Below are 19975 nucleotides of genomic sequence, written 5' to 3' on the forward strand. Positions count from 1 at the left end.
TTTATCCTCAACAGTATTTTTCTTTAGATTTTAATCTTTTCTAATAAATATTCAGAAAATAGACGGGGCAAAACTATTTTTTAGTTTTGACTCTCGGTCCCTCGTCAAAGGCTAAGGTGAAAAAGGTGATTACATCTAAGGACTTCGACGTTTTTCTGCGGTATGCGGTGTGTGATTGCTGACCTATGGTGTGAGCCTGCAAGGATTGTGCTAATGACGCTGGCACGGACCTCCTAAGTCTAAAATTAGGTTCTGTTACGTGTGCGCACACGAGGGAAAAGTTTGCAGCAGCATGCACGCTATCAGCGAGCGGGGCATTTTTTTTTAAACAAGACAAATGAGCTGCCTATATATATTAGGAGAAAAGAACACGAAATATAAAAGACAAACTAGGCCTGTGAAAACAAAAGAGAGGGCGGGGGTGAGGGGGAGCATTTCTCCTCAGTGATATGTTCTGTTAGGTACCAGATATTTTACAACTCCGTTCAAGTCGATTTTAGCCAAAACTGATAATCAAATGGTGATAATATCTAAACATGGTCTTAACTAACGAGATTATTATAAAGTAAAATCTAAAAACTGTACGTGCGTGCTTTTGTCTTATGACATGCAAACCCATTCTGCTCTGAAAGTACATAAATTTTCTTGCGAATTTGAACCAATTTGCTTTTTTGAAATTTGATTGCAGCAAAATTGTTTATAAATTATTCTCATTTTTTATTAAAAATATGTAGCAGCTAGATCTGATATTTCTTTTCAATGGTTTTAATTTGTTCATAAAATTTATTGAACACCTGATCTAAATTGCTTTAATCTGTTTTTTAAATTGCTCACGAATTCATTCTAATTTGCTTATAATTTTTCACAAAGTTGCTTATATAACTGTATTTAAGAGGCAAACAAACATATGTATTTTTTTTTATCAAATGCTTCCTCTGTTTTTTTACATCCACTGAAGTAGGTCATAGATAAGTGTTGCAACTTTAATTGTAAAAAATTTAAAAATAGAATAAAATGCTTATGTTTAGATATTTTTTTACTAAAAATAGATGTATATGTCATAAATCTAAAGTATGCATGTGCAGTTTTTAGATGTGTTATTATAATTCATTATAACACCAAACAGATCCTAAATTGGAGTCACAACTTAGGTTGTCGCACCCACTGGTGGTGGCTGGAGAGGTAACGCCGCTGGGGGCTACCGCCCTGATGCCGACAAATGAAGGCTCTAGCGGTTGCCGATCAGGCAACCACCAAAGAGCAAGAAAATAAGGGTGAAGAAAATAAGGGGTAAAAAGGAAATATGATGCTAGGAAACTCAGAAAAAACTTGGAAGGCGACGAGTGAAGAGAGGCAAAGCGATGGAAACAAGGTCGCCCACCGGATCTTGTGGAAAACCATACCACAATTTAGTAGAGGTCTCTCAATATTAATATTTCGTCCGAATTTTGTTCTCCTCTGAAATAAGCCTATTTAATTCCTTTTTTAGATTTTAATTTAAAGTACGCATAAGTAGATAAAACGCCCAAACAAGCGCTACAAATCTTCTAGCTCAGTGGCAAACCCATTCAGGTGCATAGATATGGTTTATTGTCCGAATCCTAGCTCTGCAACTTTTTTCCCCAATTCAAACAGCAAAATTTAAATCTGCATAACCTTGGAATCGAACTTAGGACATACTGCAAGTCAAGAAATAACTCCCACCATACGGTGTTATTTATTGTTGATATTAAAGTACGAAATGACCGAAATTTCAGTATCTGGCTCCTTTCGTGGACTCCCAAAAATTTTTAGCAAAAAAAATTTAAAAAACTTCTCTCAAAACAATGAGTTTGCAGGTGTCCATTTTTCAAATTTTAAACGACATTTATTGATATAGAAACACCGCGATTCAAGTTCAGTCACAGGACACAAGAATTCGAAATAAACCGGAACAAAATTTATTCTTCCACACGTAGTCTCTCAGTCCGTCAAACCCCTTGCCACGTCTAAAAACGCGTAGTCTCTCTCTGTCGGCACCAGCATTTCGGTCTTTTGTCCTAGTAGCGGTGGATGAGATCGTTAAACGCCCCTGGATTCTTCGCGTAGTGATCGATCTCGGCCTGCAGGACACAAAATGGGCAGAATGGTGAGCGTATCCAGTTCAAACCAAAAGATTATAGTTCCAAAAAGAAATGCAGCAAATGAAGATTAAAGAGTGCTAACCTTCCGTACAGCTATAGCAGCTGTGACAAGTTTATCTCCAATTAATTCGTGCAGAATTTTATCTGCAGAAAGCGATTCTACAGATTCCTGCAGGTTCTGCGGTAGCCTTTTGAGTTTGGAAGCATAATCAGCGGGGTTTGATTCTGCAAACGACACAAGCAACATGAGATATTTGAAGGCACTCCGTGTAAAATCCAAACCTTGTGAATACTTTCGTTTCAACGCTAGTGAATACTGAAAAATATGTGTTTCATAGTGTTTTCCAGACTACGGTGAGGACACAAAACATTTAATGATGTTTTCTAGACATATCATGTAGGGAAAAAAACTCATATTATTGGTACATGGTTCTGTAATGAATAGTGATCAAAGCAAAGGTTCAATATGGTTTCTAGGACCATTTCCAAAAGTCATAAGGTCAAGCAGTGAGAGATGCATACCGATTGGTTCAGGCAACTTAAGGCCTCTCCTTAGTCCATCAATGCCGGCAGCAACTATAGCAGCAAGACCCAAGTGCGGATTTGCGCACCCGTCAAAGGATTTGATCTCGAAGTTGCTGACTAAATCAAGAGGCACACCAGGTGGGCACGCGGTTCTCAATGGAGCCTCCCTGTTCTCTTTCCCCCAGCATAGATAAGCTCCACTCCATGTATTTGGCTGAATCCGATCATAGCTATAGCAAAAAATCAAGTGAACATGATAATTGAATAAGGGCACATAACATACTGATTTGGAATGACTGCAACAGTATTCTGGCATTTTGTCAAATAAGTAGCAAAATTAAGCTCTCTAGGTTCCAGGGAATATACACATTGTCATCCTGTAAATATCATGCAGCTCATGCGAGAAACAAACACCGAAATGAGTTATCAAAATTTCAATTGAATTACAGGACATTATTAGAATCTTTACTAGAAGGTGGTACCTGATTGTCTTTCAAAACGATATTACCTGTTTGGGTGAGGAGCAGTAAATGCCAATATTGATGGAAGATGGTGATACACTCCAGCAAGGAACTGTTCTCCAATTTTTGACATTCCATAGAAATTATATTTACTTGATCCCATAAAAACATTCTGATCAACCTCCCATAAACTCAGATGCACGTGCGAACCAGATCCAATATCATTCAAGTCAGGCCTAGACAGTGTCGAAGCAGAAGAAAGGATCAGATACTAGATACATTAGTTCCACATGATTGATGATCTGGTATTGGCCAGAGAAAGGCATGTTTTACATATTACAGCAGAATAAAATATTGGGTTGAAGTAGCAACCCTGTACACAGAGAAATCCATTCTTTGGATTGAAAGAAATGGAGACTGCTCGACTTGATTTCATTCTCACACAGCCGTAGGCTTAAATAGATGTACAATGGGTTAAGCAAGGAATGCGATATCTAAACTAGGCAAGGTATATCCTGTACAAGGAAAGCCTAAACTAAGTAGGGATATCCTAAACAAGGCAAGTGATATCCTATACAAGGTAAGCTATCAATTGCCGCTATACAAATTCCATACAAACAGAGGTAGGGTCGGCTAGGCTTGTTGTGCTTGCCAGCAGGGCATGTATTCCAACACCCTCCCACAGTGTTAACTTGGAGCTTCACGGATGTTGAGACTGGAGCGAAAATCCTGGAACACTGTAGTTAGCAAACATTTGGTGAAGATGTCCGCGTACTGAAGGGTCGTCGGGACATGTAGAACACAGACATCGCCGAGGGCCACCCGTTTGCGCAATAAGTGTAGATCGATCTCCACATGTTTAGTCCGCTGATGCTGGACTGGGTTTATGGAGAGATATACAACACTGATATTGTTGCAGTAGACAGTGGCCTTAGTCAACGGGCGACGGATCTCGGCAAGGAGTCGGCGCAGCTAGCAAGCTTCGCTGATAGCGTTGGCGACAGCTCGGTATTCGGCCTCAGCACTAGACTGGGAGATGGTGTGTTGGTGCTTGGAGGACCATGAGATCAAGTTGTCGCTGAGGAACACAATAACCGAAGTAGACTTGCGAGTGTCGAGGCAGCCCGCCCAGTCTGCATCAGAGTAGATGATGAGGTCGTGGGAGGAGTTGCGAGAGAGCTGCAGGCCATGGCTGATTATTCCCTTACATACTGCAGGATGCGCTTGATCAACATGAAGTGTTGTCCTCGCGGATCGTGCATGTGGAAACAGATTTGTTGTACAACATGCGCGATGTCGGGACGAGTGAAGGTGAGGTATTGGAGAGCACCTGCAAGGCTACGGTAGAGTGTCGGGTTGGAGACCGGGGCGCTAGCTGCAGTAGCCAACTTGGAGCGAGCTTCGATTGGCGTGGTGCACAAGTTGCATGTAGACATGTTGGCCTGTTGAAGAATTTCCGCAGCATATTTCTCTGAGAGAGAAAAAGGCCATGAGAGTCTCGACGTGCCGAGATGCCGAGGAAGTAGTGGAGGTCGCCTAAGTCCGTCATCGCAAATTCGTTGCGAAGGGCGGTGATGATCCGTTGAAGTAGGGTCATGCTTGACGCTATGAGGATGATGTCGTCGACGTACAACAGGAGGTAGGTGATGTTAGTCCCGTTGTGGTAGACGAAGAGGGAGGAGTCTGTCTTGCAGCCGTAGAAGCCAATGAAGACTACGAAAGTCTGGAAGCGGCTATACCATGCGCGAGGAGCCTACTTTAGACCGTAGAGTGATCTGTTGAGCCGGCAGACGTGATTCGACTTGTCGGAGTCGACAAAGACGGAGGGCTGCCAGCAAAAGACCGTCTCCTCCAGCTTGTCGTTAAGGAAGGCATTCTTGACGTCAAGCTGGTGGATGGGCCAGTTGTTGCAGACGACGAGGGAGAGCACCACACGAATGGTGGTTGACTTGATGACAGGGCTTAAGGTCTCGTCGTACTCGATGCCAGGCTGCTGGGAGAAGCCACAGAGAACCCAACGCGCCTTGTAGCAAGCAAGGGTGCCATCAGAGTTGTACTTGTGGCAAAAGATCCATTTGCCGAAGACGATGTTGGCGCGTGGTGGGAGAGGAACAAGATCCCATGTGTTGTTGGCGGAGAGCGCGTTGAACTCATCGATCATCGCGGCATGGGAATTTGGATTGTTGAGAGCACCACGTTAGGTCTTCGGCAGGGGAGACACCGCCGTGTTGGCGATGTTGAGGTCGAATATCTACTTGGGCATGTGGATCCCGGCCTTGCATCGCGTGACCATCGGGTGGCCACAGGTGGCCATCGGGTGGAGACCGCCATGTGTGGCCATCGTGCCATCGCTGGTTGTGGTTGTGCTGCCGCCCGCGCTATGGCTACCCACGCCGTGCGCAACAGCCGTACCGACCACTGGGGCGCCAGGAGTGGCCACCGCCATGCCCCCGCCGTGAGCGCCGTCGGGTGACACCACGTCTGCGCCATGTTCGCCATTAGTATACGTGTGTAGACCAGGAGAGGTGGGTTTGCCGCCGTCGCACCTGCACCAGCCGTCGCCTGGACGGCGCCAGCCGTGCTTACGCTAGCCGCACCTGTGCCGGTCACTGCCGAGGTCGCGCCAACCATCGTAAAAGTCGTGCCGGCCGCTGCACGACGACACGTGTAGATCCGGAGAAGGGAGGGACTAGTCGTGCTTGCGCCGATTGCCGCCGCATCTGCGCCGGTTGTTACTGAGCCCGCGCTGTTGTCGCCATGACTACGTTGGATCCTGCGCCTGTGTCGTTGGACGTTGCGAAGTTCACGTCTTCCGTCGTCGCATCGTGTGCGATACCGACCGACGCAGAGCCTGCACATGCCGCCACCGTGGCTTCGCTGGGTTCCATGCCTGAGCCCACACTTGCGCCAGAGGACAGCACACCCGCGCCGTCTGTGTTGCAGCCTCCAGTGCCTGCACCAGTACCGCCAGACTTGCAAGGTGCCAATGAAGTATCTGTATCAAACATAGCGTATGTGTTGGGCGAGACCGTCGTACGTGAAGCAAAAGGAAAATTCACCTTATCAAACACCATGTGTCGTGAAATAACAACGCGATGTGAAGCAAGGTTCAAGCAGCGGTGACCTTTGTGATTTTCCGAATAGCCAAGAAAAACACATTCAGCCGAGCGAGGAGCAAGCTTGTGTTTCATGGTGGCTGAAAGATTAGGGTAGCAACGACAATTGAAGACTCGGAGATGATCATATGTGGGAGGATGACCAAACAAAGCCTGATATGGTGTGGAATTGAGTGTGTTTGTGGGACAACGGTTTAAAAGGTATGTGGCGGTGTGGAGTGCCTCTACCCAATAGATGGAGGAACAGATGCTTGAAAAGAAGTGAGCAGAGCACATCATTGGTGGTGCGGATGGCGCACTTAGCTTTTCTATTTTGTTGTGAAGTGTAGGGGCACGAAAAGCGAAGGTGTATACCGTAGGCGAGGAAGAAAGTCCGGGCGGCGTGGTTGTCAAACTCACGACTGTTGTCGGACTGGATGCTTTGGATTGTGCTGTGGAACTGGTTAGTGACATAGGCATAAAAACGTTGTAGAGTAGACAGAGTGTCCGAGTTTAATTTGGGAGGAAAAGTCCAACAATAATGAGTGAAACCATCAAGCATCATTAAGTAATACTTGTAACCAGATATACTGGGTACAGGAGATGTCCACAAGTCACAATGAAGTAATTCAAAAGCTCGACTAGTGTGAGAAACAGACTCTTCAAACGGAAGACAAACATGACATCCGTGTTGACACGCATGACAAAGGGATGGTGCCGATTTATTGGAAGCTAAAGGAATGGCGTTGTTTGCGTGAAGACTGGAGAGGGATTAGTTGCCGAGGTGACCCAGACATTTATGCCAAATGGTGGTGGATGGCGTGACGAAGGCGCGATGAGTGGAGGCAGCTGGCGTGAAGAACAGATACAAGTTGCTGGAGCTATTGCACATGAGAATCACGCTCCTGGTGTGGAGATCCTTCAAAGAAAGGCCAAAAAGGTCAAACTCGACAGAGCAAAGATTATCAGTGGTAAATTTGCGAACGAAATGAGATTAGTAATGACGTTGGGAGAAAACAAAACATTAGAAATTGTGAGGGGGCGAGAAGCGGAGGTGGTGGTGTGACTGGAGGCCGTGATGGGGAGGACGGAACCATCGCCAACGACCACCTGTGCGGGATGAAGGGGGAGGTGTGATGTAGGAGAGATTACCGGGAACGACAGACAGGTGGGAAGAAGTACCTGAGTCCATGTACCATGGCCCTGGATTCTGAAGGGACATGGCGTTCATGGCTTGAATGAGGCCTGGTCCCAAGATGGCGCGGTTGAGGTGCTGTACACGCCTGGTGCGGTGAAGGCGTGTTGGGCATTGGACACCAGAGGTCGCGGTCCGAGAATACCAGGGGTAGCACCAGGCTAGACTGGTGGCATGGTGCCCCAAGGCCAGGGGAAGAAGGGGGTGCCATTGCAAGTGTTGCCGCCGTGAGTGCCGCTGCCGTTGCCACCGTCGCCACTGCGATGGTTGTTCCGGCCTCTGTTCTTCTTGCCGCAGTTGCCGTTAGAGGAAGAGAACCTGGACCCGGTGCCATAGCCAGTTGAATGGCCAGAGGTGGTGGTGCTGGGTGGCCACCAGAGCCGTAGAAGGGCCTGACGTCATGATCTTGAGATCGACCTCCTCGAGGAGGGAGCGGACACCGAGGAACTTGAGGAACGACGTCTTGGTCCTGATGATGGTAGCGATGATGCGGAACGGCTCAGATAGACCGCACAACATGTTGAGAAGAAGGGTGTCCTTAGACACCGGTTGGCCGAGGACGGCAAGGGCGTCAGCGAAGGACTTCAGACGCTGGGAGTAGGCGAGGATCATCTGATCTCCCTGGGTGAAGTTGCGGAAATCGGCCTCGAAGGAGAGAGAGCATGCTTTCTTGTTGTCGCGAAACAATCCCTCCAGACTGGTCTAGATAACATGCGCAGAGGAGCCAGGCACGAGGATGATGGCGAGGATCTCCTTGGAGATGGACGCGTAGAGGAGGGAGAGGACAGCATAGTCCATCGATTCCCAGTTGGAGACGGCGTCGCTGGATGACGTCTTGGTGTCTAGCTTGAGAGAGAAGCCATCGAGATGGCCCTGGGCACCGAACTTGCCGACGAGAACAAGAAATAGCTCACGCCAACAGGAGTAGTTTGGTGGATAAAGTTTGAGCAAGAAGGGAATGTGTGTGCGCACATTGACGGTGAGAGAGCGGAAGCAATGGTGGACATGTTGGTGAGTGCAGAGCCCGAGGGAGGAGCTGCTAGTGGGCGTAGGAGGGTCTGCTCAGTTAGTTCTGCGCTGCGCAGAGGGTGAGGGGGGGGGCAGGAGGTTTTGCAGGAGTTTTTGTTTGCGCTGCGCAAAAGGTGAGGTGGGGGTGCGGTCACCAGTCCTGGTGCCATGAAAGAAATGGAGAATGCTCGACTTGATTTCATTCTCACACAACTGTAGGCTTAAATAGATGTACAATGGGTTAAGCAAGGAATGTGATATCTAAACTAGGCAAGGTATATCCTGTACAAGGAAAGCCTAAACTAGGTAAGGGATATCCTAAGCAAGGCAAGTGATATCCTAAGCAAGGTAAGCTATCAATTGCTGCTATACAAATTCCATACAAACAGAGGTAGGGTCGGCTGGGCTTGTTGTGCTTGCCGGCAGGGCATGTATTCCAACATGGATCAGGCTAATAGTTAGCATAGACAGTGACCGGTTTTGCTGTTTAATGTACTAAATTATTAGCTTAAATTCACTTTACAGTTGTTCACCTATGTTTACAATATATTGACGGAAGACGTAGTCGGTCTCCATTAACTACTATGATATGTCAAAAATCGAAACAGGCTGACCTATGTATGTTGATCCATTAACTTACTTTGGAAGAAATGTTGCTAACAGTCCATGCTTTCGAGCAACTGATTTAATAATCTCGCGGGCATATATCAGTTTGTCAGCCGCAAGAGTGCACAAGATATACTTCAAGGCTATCTCAAACTGCCCTTTCCCAGCTTCAGCATGCAACTGTTACATTTTTTTGGGTGGGTGGGGGGGGGGGGGGAGTAGCAGTAAACATAAAAAACAATCAATCAGTAAATCACTGCATATGATTTAATTAGTTTGATATCAACTTTTGTATTTTAACAGGAAATTTTGCCCAAGGTAAAATACTTACCTGCTCAACCACAATGTCTGAAGCTTTGAGAGAAGAATACACTTCTTGTAATACAGATGATGCGCCATCAAATGCTGAAGTTGAGCAGTAACTGGTATTGTCATATGGAACCCACTGCTCAAGTCCATCGCTGCAGAGCGCTTTTATTAGGATCCCGTAAAGAACACAAAGCTCAAAGCTTTTAACAGTTTCCATATGAAATTGAGTCAGGCAAAGCTACCTTACTATTTTTCTGCGAACATAAAATTCATTTTCGAAACCTGCCTTCATTGTCTGCAAAAGGACAAATAACTAAGCATAAATACAAAAATAAATGCACTTACAGACTCCACGAGACCAAAATGGTGGTCTTGGTGCAAGAAAGTATGGATTCATTCTTACCACATTGAACTCATCCAGCAGAACTTTTGTGACTTTCCTCAAGGCATTTCGAGGACAGTATTCCCAGGCTTCTCCAGGCCTTATTTGCATGTCAGCCATCACCATTTCCTCACGTCTTGACCTTGTGACAAGAGTAATCTACCATTAACATAATCAGGAGTGAAGTTTCTAGAACCAGAAACATTATGTTGCATAATCCAGCCAATTGTAACAGATACACTACAAAAAGGAAAAACAGCAAACGTGGTGGCTTAATCCATTTGACGAATTGACCTATCATCATTAAACGAGAAAATAGAACACTCTAAGCCATGAGATAGCAATAGATTATTAGAGTTCTAACATAATCAGAAATTAGATATTTATGTCATACGAAAATTGTAAGTGAGTACTAGTTAAGGAAGATAGCCGTCATGATATTTAAAGAAATGATATCCCTTGTTCCTGTGGCAGTTATGAATATAAATAGAAGAAGAACATCAAACTTAATAAATATGAGAGAGAGAGAGAGAAGAATAGCAATGGAAAGTAAATCAACATTTTCATGCATGTGCAAACAAGACTAAGCACAAGACAAGAAAACAAATAAGAAAGAAAACCAGTGTCATTATGAATGTATCAGTTGAAAAAAGTACCGAAGAAATGTTTAAAACAATCAAATATACCATGGGAGCCTCAGAAGTGTTGACATATCTGGTACAAGTCTGATCTCGCCTACACCGGTGAGGTTAGTCCCATCTGCAGGGCCATCACAAAATGAAGTCATTCCCATCGATGCAAAAGTCAGACCAACACCCTTATTCCTTGTAATCTCATAAAATCGTCCAGCTGGCACAACCTGAAAGTACAATTCTTTGAAAAGTGAATAAGATATGATGTCTTATTTTCTCAAGATTCGGTAAGAACACTAGCAGTTTTTAAAGAAGGGAAATTGGCTGGTGCCCAGGGCAACTGGCATCCCCATTAGAAAAATATGATTAATCCAAAATGTTACAATGTTTCAAAAATTCCATAAAAGATCATGCAGCTACTAAGTACTCATAAGTGCTATGTTGACTGGGTCTTTTGCGAAAAAAAAAACAGCTACGAGGTTCATTATAACAACTGTGCATATGGGGCAGATTATAGTTCAAGACAAATTCTCCAACAGATATTGTTCGAGGGAAAACTAACACATAACTTGTAATCCATAGACCACGAGAAGTGATCAATGACAGAATTATTACTTCACATCATGTTAATATTGCAGTATGTGGTTAATAGTTCAAAAGATATGCTTACACGGCATCTATGTTGACCAGAAGCATCATTCCAGACTATTCGAACAAAGACTACGTCTTGCTCAATAGAAGATAATGATTTGCTGTCAGCAGCTATGGTAGTTTCATGACTGATTGACCCATTGGCAACATTCAACTTGTACAGATGCAATGCATTTCGTCTAAAGATGTCCTCAACTGCTTCGATGGCTTCCTGAATGCTGAGGTCTCCATCTTCACATGCACCTGACAGGACGCGGTAAACAACATCGCGTGCCCTTTTTGCTCCTGTAAATCAGCGCAAAGTATAAATTAATACATGAGGCATAAAACCAGCATACTAAATGTGCACTCAAGTATGTAGGGACACCTTCCCATGTGTTGCAGTACAAACCTTACCAAGCATGTATATATCAAAATTTCATGCACCAAACATTTCCTTTTTATTCTCTTTCTTATTGGTCAAAAAATTATTTTTTTGGTTATCCTAATGTCAGAAGATAACATTCACAAACCTTGGATTTTGATAAGATATTTAACATTTGTACTGACATGCAATGCTCCTTGATCATCTCATGAGCTAGTTTAAGACGATGAATGTACCTAGATAGTATGTCTCTGGAAAAGCATAACCATCTGTGCTGAACATGACCTGCAAATGGTTATAAATTAGAAATACCAAGCAAAATGTATCTTCAAAAGTGGAAATACTTAGGTTCTCATATGCGAGTGGCAATGGCACAGTCACATTCATCAGGACATGTGTAGAATGAAGCAAAATGGAGTTATGTTACAAAGGTGACTTGACAGTGAATATTAGAGAAAAGGACTAACATAAGTAAATTAGATGTATTGATAGCACAAAGTAGGAACCTGATTTTACAAACCTCTAATCCAAAGATAAGGTTGGACTAGACATTGCAGGGTTTCGACAGATAGTCTCTACAATAGATAAATGGTTGTTACTGATGAAAGAACTATTACTGGCAGGAAGGCATACTAGCACTAACAGTCGGAACCCACAATACTGGCAGGTATCTCAAAAGCTGACAACCTAACCAGGAAAGCCAAAACTGCAGGTGTTTGGTTACTGAGGGAACTCAGAAGATGGACGACTTCTATAATTTTAGTATGTATTTAAGAATCTCCTTTAATTATGTCCTTACAACCATGAGTTGTCACTCAAACAGAACGAGTGTTAATTGTTCATAAACAGACAAAGTAAGAAGGTCTGCCTATTACATGGACCAGTCGCTTCTGGGGGAAAAAAAGCTAACCTAGCAGGCAATTTAAGTAGTGGTAAATATTACTGGAATTTGGATTCTGGATGCCTTCATGTTACTGCAGCATTTTCCATGTTTATTAGTCCCTTGTTTTAGGGATGCTTAGTCCTGCTACTGTAGACAGAACGTACATGGTAGAATACGGACAATATGCTAGATAGTGAGTTGTGGGAGAATAAAACTCATTTCCATCTTTCGGCACCGCTGAATCATGAGGTAAAATGTGGATTTCTTTGAGTAACTTGAACTTTTATAGAAACTGTCATACACAAGATGAATGCTTTACCTTCTTTATGGGAGCTAGCTCCAGAAGCTCTTTCAGTGACGATGTCATTCCTTGAACACTAAGTTTTGGAATTGCCAAGCCAAAATCAAGATAGACCTGATTATCATTTGTTTAGGATGGTTAAAATCCATGAAACCGAAATAGATACCATAGGAGAAAATGGGAACCTAACCTGGGAGTAAACAGATGCAAGATAGGATGCTTCCTTAGAAAATGGATAAGAAGCATGTAAAAGGACAATTTGGCACTTAGTGAATCTTTCATCCTCAAGAACTGCACGCAAATGTAGAGGGTTGCACTTTCGCAAGTCTAGGTCCTTATCTCCAAAACTGAAAATTTACAGGAGATACATGTACTTCAGATATTGAAACATCTAAAATAGAACATTGCTTCCATACTAAGGATGAAAATGTCATCACCCTGTGTGAATCTGCACTGGCAAGTTAAGTGACACAGCAATTTCAAGACTGCAGGTAAATAGATAGTCAATCAGGTTCTTATTTCTAATACGAAGCGGCCTCCGACCTGAAAAACATGGAGGAATGTTACTGCAAATTTTATGTGAGCTTGTTTTAGGTGTTTTCTCTCCCTGACAAACAAAATATTTACCTCTTAGCTCCGTACGAAGACCATCCTCTGCATCCGTCTTGCTAACATTTGGGTTAATCTCTAAGCCACTTCTATATGCAGCTATGCTTTTCAGTGCAATAATTTGGTTAGAAACTGTGAGCAATAAGTTAAGGATATTCCTACATCAAAAAGAACAAAATAATAATCCAATTGGTCTGGAAAGGGTATCGGAAAATATAGAGGATATGACTTCAGCTTAGTTACATAAGTTTCAGCGAATGAGTCCAGTGTCCAGCTTGATCCACTGAATGACTTCTGAAAATAGTAATTGCGCAAGTTAACTTCATACATTACTTGTTAACAAATAAAATGAAAATGGATCATTAAATACAATAGTTAATTTGATATTTCAGGATCAAAATGCCATCTAGGTCGCTAGTTATGTAATAATTGGTCATGCTATTTGGTTAAAGAAATAAATTCTTTCCAAACAACATTTACCATTATTTAGTAACCAAAAAAAAAAATTGGGATACACAACAACAAAGTTGTATGTTGATGAGAAAAGAGCAAGTAAAATACACTCACATCATTGATAATTGTTTCTGCTAGCCACTCTATTCTCAGAACTCTGCCAACTATAGGAGCAAATGCCTTGTGAGACTCCAAGTCGAGCATTTTGTCAAACGTTATGCCATCATCAATAAGGATAACAGATATATTGGCAGCTCGGAAGCATTTCGAGCTGATAGATTCCAATCCTTCAGCCCTTCTGAACTCCTCCACCTTCTCAAGCGAGGCTTCACAGTTGTACAACGTGGCAATATCCCTCAGGCTTCTCTGCATTTCACGAGGCTCCAAGAATGTAATGAGCTCTGAAAGTGCACTACTAGATGCTTATGCAACAACTACGGAGCACAACAGAACAAACCTGCCTCGCATTATATTTCCACACGCGTTAAAAACTTAACGTTGCGAGTGCTACGGTAGTCCCAAGGCAAGGACAATGACAATTGGGACAGAAGGCTACACGGCCTACCCACTCTGAAACCACTGACAGGGGCAAAGTGGCTAACCAAATGCCCCACATCACATGACGCCATGGACACTTGGCTGGGCATCCCAGACCAGCACCAAGAAGAGCCCCTGCATCTCCTCATGTGCCTAGCAAGTAGCAGCTAGCAACGCACCGTTCCAGTTTCCAAGCACGCAGACCCCACTCCCCAGCCCATCCATCACAAGGCAAGGAGACGGGCAAAACTGCCACCACGCCCCACTGCACAATGGCAAGCAGGCAATGCAGACATAAAGCTGGTGGCATCTGCATGCCGCACCAGTACAACCAGTACCACATACCAACAGCTAAAGAAAACGACGAGCTCAACATATTCTGCCAAAAGCAGCTGCCAATAGCAGTAAATTTGCATTCCTCTTATCAGTTATCCCTGAAACAGCACCTACCGTCCAAATTCCAAAACCAACCAGCAGCAGTGCTCGGTTAGCACCAACATATGCAAATGCAATCAAATCATGACTCCTCGACACTAATTTTTTCATCATTTTTAGAATCAATCCAAAGTAGCACTAGTGAATTTTTTTAATCATGACTACTCGACACTAATTTTTTAATCATTTTTAGAGTCAATCCACCATTTAAGAAGCACGTGTAGCTGCGCCTGCACATAAAAAACTGCCAAAAATTTGGAATCCTCTCACACCGTAACCGACACAATCTAGCACGGTTGTCCAGCCTGCAGGTTCTTATCAATGCTGTAATTTCGAATATACTACTAGCAGTACAGAGGTAGCAAGCTGCAAGCTCAAAGGAGCGGTCAAAGCGGGGGGGGGGGGGGGGGGTAGCCGAGGAGCAGGTAGGCGAGGCGGCGGGGGTGCGGTCGTGGCGCGCGGCGTACCTTGAAGGAGAGGGAGTGGGGCGCGTGCGCGAGCGCGTCGCCCTCGGCCTCGGAGAAGCAGCGGAGGAAGGGGAACGCCGAGCCCGGGGCGACGAGGTTGTGCGCGTGCGCGTCCACCGCCGCAACCTCCTCCACCGCGCGCCGCAGCACCGCGTACCTCGCCTCCATCTCCCTCCTCCGCGGCCGCTACTGGTCACCGCCGCCTTGCTGTCGTTGTCTCAAGGATTTCCGGAGGAAGGCGTCGGTGTTTGACCGGGCGGACCGAAGCGCGGTGGTGTAGTTTGGGGGCGACCGCAGCACGGGGCGCCAAGTTTTATACAGGAGGGAGGTGGGTGGAGCCGTGTGGAGGATGGGCACGGGCCGCGCGCGCGCGCGCACACGTCGCAGCTACCGCGCTCCCCTGCTGCTCGGCTAGTGGTGGTGAGTGGGGTAGGGTGGTCGCGGCGGTGGGAGAGCGGCTGACATGCGGGTCCCAGCCGTCAGAAACTAAGCATGTGAGAAAGAGTGCACAACGGGGGCAGGGGTGGCAACGAGTCAAGTCGGACCCGTGGATTGAGAAAGCACTCGATCTGAAATCCGATTTAGCTCTGAAATGATTACCGAGTACAAAACAACCTTTGGCCTTGCCCCATCGGGGACCCGAAACTCAAACACATCGACGTACTGTGGGAGGACGCAGGCGAGGTAGAGCTGGCGGCATCGCACAAGTGAGGCGGCAGCGACGTACTAAGGGAGGGCGGCGATGGCGACAGATAGCAGGAGGGCGGCGACGGTGGCGGTAGTGGAGTCGCGCAGTCGAGGCGGCGATGGTGGAGCCATGGAAGAGGAGGGTGGCTGGCGTGCCCCTCAAGCTCAGGCTAGGCCTATGGCTGTCTCGGGACCGATGGGGTACTTGGGCTGTATTCGGGATCTATGGGGTACCCATGGGTACAGAATCTACTCTGGCTCCGGACTTGAATGGGGAAGAAAGAAAAATAACCGTTCGAGAATAGTAATAGTATTAACGGGTAATTACAGGAGGTTTGGATGCGCACCTCTATTTTACCTATAGTGTCACGTCCCAAAATGTAAATTATGTAATTAGGCATACCTAATCATGATTGCATTATGTTTTGCGCGATTGATTATCAATTTGAGTTTAAATGCGTTCTAAAAGTTATGCGTTTTGAACCTTCATGTATTTTCCCTATATACACGTGAGTATTTGAGAGTGAAAATGGCTTAGAAGCTAATTAGGATAAACCCCAAAGATATTAGAAAAAAGAATAAGAAAAAAGAAAAGAATGAGACTTTCAACACCAAACCGCTTTCGCAATCTGACTGGAGCTTCTCACGATCTGACCGCTAGTACACAAAGCGCCCATTAAGGGGATCAATCACACTCGCTGATCACCTCGACGGCTTCGACGACCGGAGATCAACGGAGGGGACTTCCTCGAGCTTCCTGGAGGTTTCCCCGAGCTCCTCCCCTCTTCTCCCTCACCGGAGGAAAGTTCATCCAACCGCAAGCCCATACGTCACCCCAGAGCATGATGTCTAAATCGGAGCTTCTCTGGAGTGGATTGATCCGCTAGAAAGCTTCCCTACACAAAGGTAAGATATCCCCTACTATTTTTCCGTCATTCTTGAGCTCTAATCGATCTCTATTCCATTTAGATCCAAGCTTAACCCCAGCATAGGGCTTATCCATGAGGTATTTTGAGTTTAGCTCGGTGAATATTGTCCAAATTACTTTAGAAGCACTCCACTAGTCCCATAGAGCATTTTAGTACTTTTCATAGTCGAAGGTTTTGCCGGAGCCTTTGCTGGCGGCCTCGCAAAGTGGCACCGGCAGGGTCTCACAGTTTGACTACCGACATACCGTCGTTTGACCGCCAGACCCCAAAACCTTCTGTAGGCCGACGGTCAGATCGTCACTTGTTCAAGGCTGTGTGTACTTAAGTTACCTTATCCGGGGTTTCAAACTTTGAAACCCTAATCTTTTGACGATCTTTTGCAAATGTTTTCGAAACATGATGCTCTATTAATATTCAAACATGCATCATATGCACTTTTTCATCATTTGATTATTTATGTAATGCATTCTTGATTTGTTTAGAGAGCATTACGCTGATGGTCCAAGCGAGTGAAGATGACACCAATCTACCGGAGTTCTATGAGTGTTGCGTCGGGAGTATCAAGCAACCGCCAGAGCAGTAAAGTAAGCATCTAAGCATATTGCACCCTTTAGTTTGAATTGAATGGAGTCTACACTGATAAGTTGTCTCTTATGTATGTTTGCATGTTTAGCGATGCTGATGTCGAGTTTATATGGGTAGAACCTATATTATTTTGCATTATCTCTACCTTGAGTTATTGATGATCCATATCCTTGTAGCCTTAATAACATTGTTGATGTCTAACTTAAGAGTTATTCAAAATACTTAGCAATGCTTAGGTTTTTGGTAGAAAATGAGTAATGATTTAACTGTTGTTTGTCAGCTTAGAGCTTACTTATTATTTATAGAACACAATGGCCATGATGTGAGCTGTATGAGATGTGAAGATGACGCGAGATGTGGGCGGTGCTAGGGGTAGGTCGGGAGAGGAGCCCGGATGCCATAGACCATTTGCATCGTTTAAGCATAGTTCATTAGTGCTGTTGACTTTAGCACTTTCTATGCAACCACATATTCGAAAAAAATGGATGAATGAGCTGAGTATCATACGCCATGCTGACATTTGCCTTGCGGCCCTATAACGCGTAAGAAAAATAAAGGAGAAGCAAGGTGGCAGGGAGCCGGAGGTGTCCGGGTCGCGGTAACCAGATGCCATAGGGGCATGTGCAAGTGAGTAGTTCCGGGTATGAGAAAGGTTATCTTGGGGGCCAAGATGATGGACCCGAGTCGTGTGGGTATAGTTGTACCCCTGCAGGCTATAAGAACAATTCGAATTACCACGCTCTCAGTTATGAGCATGCTTCTGTCCATCCACATCGGTTGTAGAGTTTTTGGATTTGGGTTGATTGGTATGATATATCAGGTTTGGTTGTTGAGGGTTATTGATCACATGAGATGGTTCTTTTTACATTTATGTGCAGGTTGTTGTGGCAGGGTAGCTGTGCCTTGAGTTAAATATAGCTGCTCACACATAGAAGTCTAGATTGCTTACGCATATGAATTTACTTAACCTTGTGGCATACTCCTTGCTAATGACTTAAATACATAATCCTTGGAGTCGGGTTATTATATGTACCCATTATGGATTAAATCTTGCAAGTACCTTCGTACTCGCGCAGCTCTTTTAGGTTATACTGGTAAGGAGGAGCTCGTGTTTGGCTACTTCACGTCCGCCGATGTAGGTGACGAGAATGAGTAGTGCAAACTACTTTTGTGGCGAGGCTTTTGGGTGGAGCCTAAGGGCATCTGGCTTCACCTAGCTGTTGTTGTTTCTTAGTTGTTAACCTTCAGCTGCTTAGTTTCTAGTTTTAGTTAGGAGATGATCTGTTCTTTGTTCTCCTAGTTTTTTTTATGTAAATTGTTATAAATAGTTAAATACTTAAGAACTTGTAATATGATTTAATTACTCGCTCTTTTTTAAGTTTTGTTAACATGTTATATGTTAGAAAGACATGTGTTCCGATTTTGGGCACAAAACATGTTTTCGGGACTACCGGGATGATATTCCAGTTAATCATCGTGATTGTTATTGAGCAAATGATCGTTTTGATGATTAATTGGAATACTATTTGGTCTGTTCCTCACATATAGTCACAATCTGTAAAAAGCTGGTGGGAGGTAGTTATAGATTGTGGCTGAAAAAGGGGTGAGATTTTGAAAAATAGATTGTGAAAGTAGCTTCTTTGTTTTAGCTTCAGCTTTGAAAAGCTGCTTTTTAGAATCCCTAGCTAAAACAAACATGCTCTATGTTGTCGCAAATTTCTTCATCGGTGGTTTTGTTGAAAACACGGTAGGCGTAGGCATTTGATCTATAACCAAGCAAGAAACCTTCATCTATTTTATGATCAAACTTAGAACTTTTTACCTTCTTATTTAGAATAAATCATTTGCTACCAAAAACTCTAAAATACGAAAATTAGACTTGTTACTGATTAGAAGCTCATAAACGGTCTTCTTTAAGATCTTATAGAGATACAATCGGTTGATGGTATGGTATGCGGTATTGATGGCCTCCGCCAGAATTGATCTGAAATCTTGTACTAATCAAGCTTGGTCCTTACCGACTCTATGAGAGTCCTATTCTTCTTCTTGATAACCCCATTTTGTTGAGGGGGGTATGGTGCCGAGAACTCGTGTTTGATCCCTTTTTCATCAAGAAACTCTTCAACTTGAGTATTCTTGAATTCGCTTCCATTGTCGCTTCTCACCCTTTTTATCTTCACATCAAATTTATTTTGACCTCTTCTAACAAATTTCTTGAATATGGCTTGTGTTTCACTCTTATCATACAAAAAAATATCCAAATGAAAGAGAATAGTCATCAACAATAATCAAATCATATTTGTTGCCGCTAATGCTTATGTAGGCGATTGGTCCAAATAAATCCATGTGTCAGAGCTACAAAGACCTTATGGTCGTCATCACATTCTTGGTAGGGTGAGGAGCTCCAACTTTTTTGCCCGCTTGACATGCATTACAGATTCTATCTTTCTCAAAAGAAACGTTTGTTAATCCTAGGATGTGCTCCCCCTTTAGAAGTTTAGATAAATTCCTCATGCCAACATGGACTAGTCGGCGGTGCCATAGCCAACTCATACTAGACTTAGCAATCAAGCAGGTCTTAGGCCTCACTTCATCCATTGAAAAATCAACAAGTTAAAGCTTGCCCTTCAACCGACTGGTAAAAGCTTTTGAGGAGTCTTTCCTTTTAGAGACGGTCACACCCTCATTAGTAAAAAGGCAATTGTAGCCCATCTCACCAAGTTGTGATACGGACAATA

At 44.2% G+C, this 19975-nt stretch overlaps 1 protein-coding gene across 1 annotated transcript; it reads right to left on the minus strand.

The window, feature by feature from the left end:
- Positions 1-1686: 1686 nt before the first annotated feature.
- LOC133902969 (protein fluG) lies at positions 1687-15343 on the minus strand. Its single transcript, XM_062344298.1, has 18 exons — positions 15037-15343; positions 13712-13963; positions 13370-13438; positions 13163-13277; positions 12973-13078; positions 12726-12882; positions 12554-12649; positions 11588-11636; positions 11007-11272; positions 10391-10563; positions 9726-9846; positions 9565-9617; positions 9345-9474; positions 9048-9193; positions 3157-3345; positions 2646-2878; positions 2206-2348; positions 1687-2102 (listed from the first exon to the last, which is right to left on the minus strand). The coding sequence occupies exons 1-18, from the start codon at positions 15202-15204 to the stop codon at positions 2040-2042; spliced, it is 2529 nt and encodes an 842-aa protein (XP_062200282.1). The 5' UTR covers positions 15205-15343; the 3' UTR covers positions 1687-2039.
- Between the last annotated feature and the right edge of the window lie 4632 nt (positions 15344-19975).

Source organism: Phragmites australis, chromosome 21 (genome assembly GCF_958298935.1).
Source record: "Phragmites australis chromosome 21, lpPhrAust1.1, whole genome shotgun sequence".
Classification (NCBI taxonomy): domain Eukaryota; kingdom Viridiplantae; phylum Streptophyta; class Magnoliopsida; order Poales; family Poaceae; genus Phragmites; species Phragmites australis.

Bases quoted from the DNA above. Each gene is read 5' to 3' on its own strand.
- LOC133902969 (XM_062344298.1), bottom strand. From the start codon at position 15,204: ATGGAGGCGAGGTACGCGGTGCTGCGGCGCGCGGTGGAGGAGGTTGCG. The intron at 9,618-9,725 runs GTAAGAATGAAT...GTCCTTTTGCAG, and splicing joins TGCTGGATGAGTTCAATGTG to ACAATGAAGGCAGGTTTCGA. The intron at 2,349-2,645 runs GTATGCATCTCT...TGTCGTTTGCAG, and splicing joins TAAGTTGCCTGAACCAATCG to AATCAAACCCCGCTGATTAT.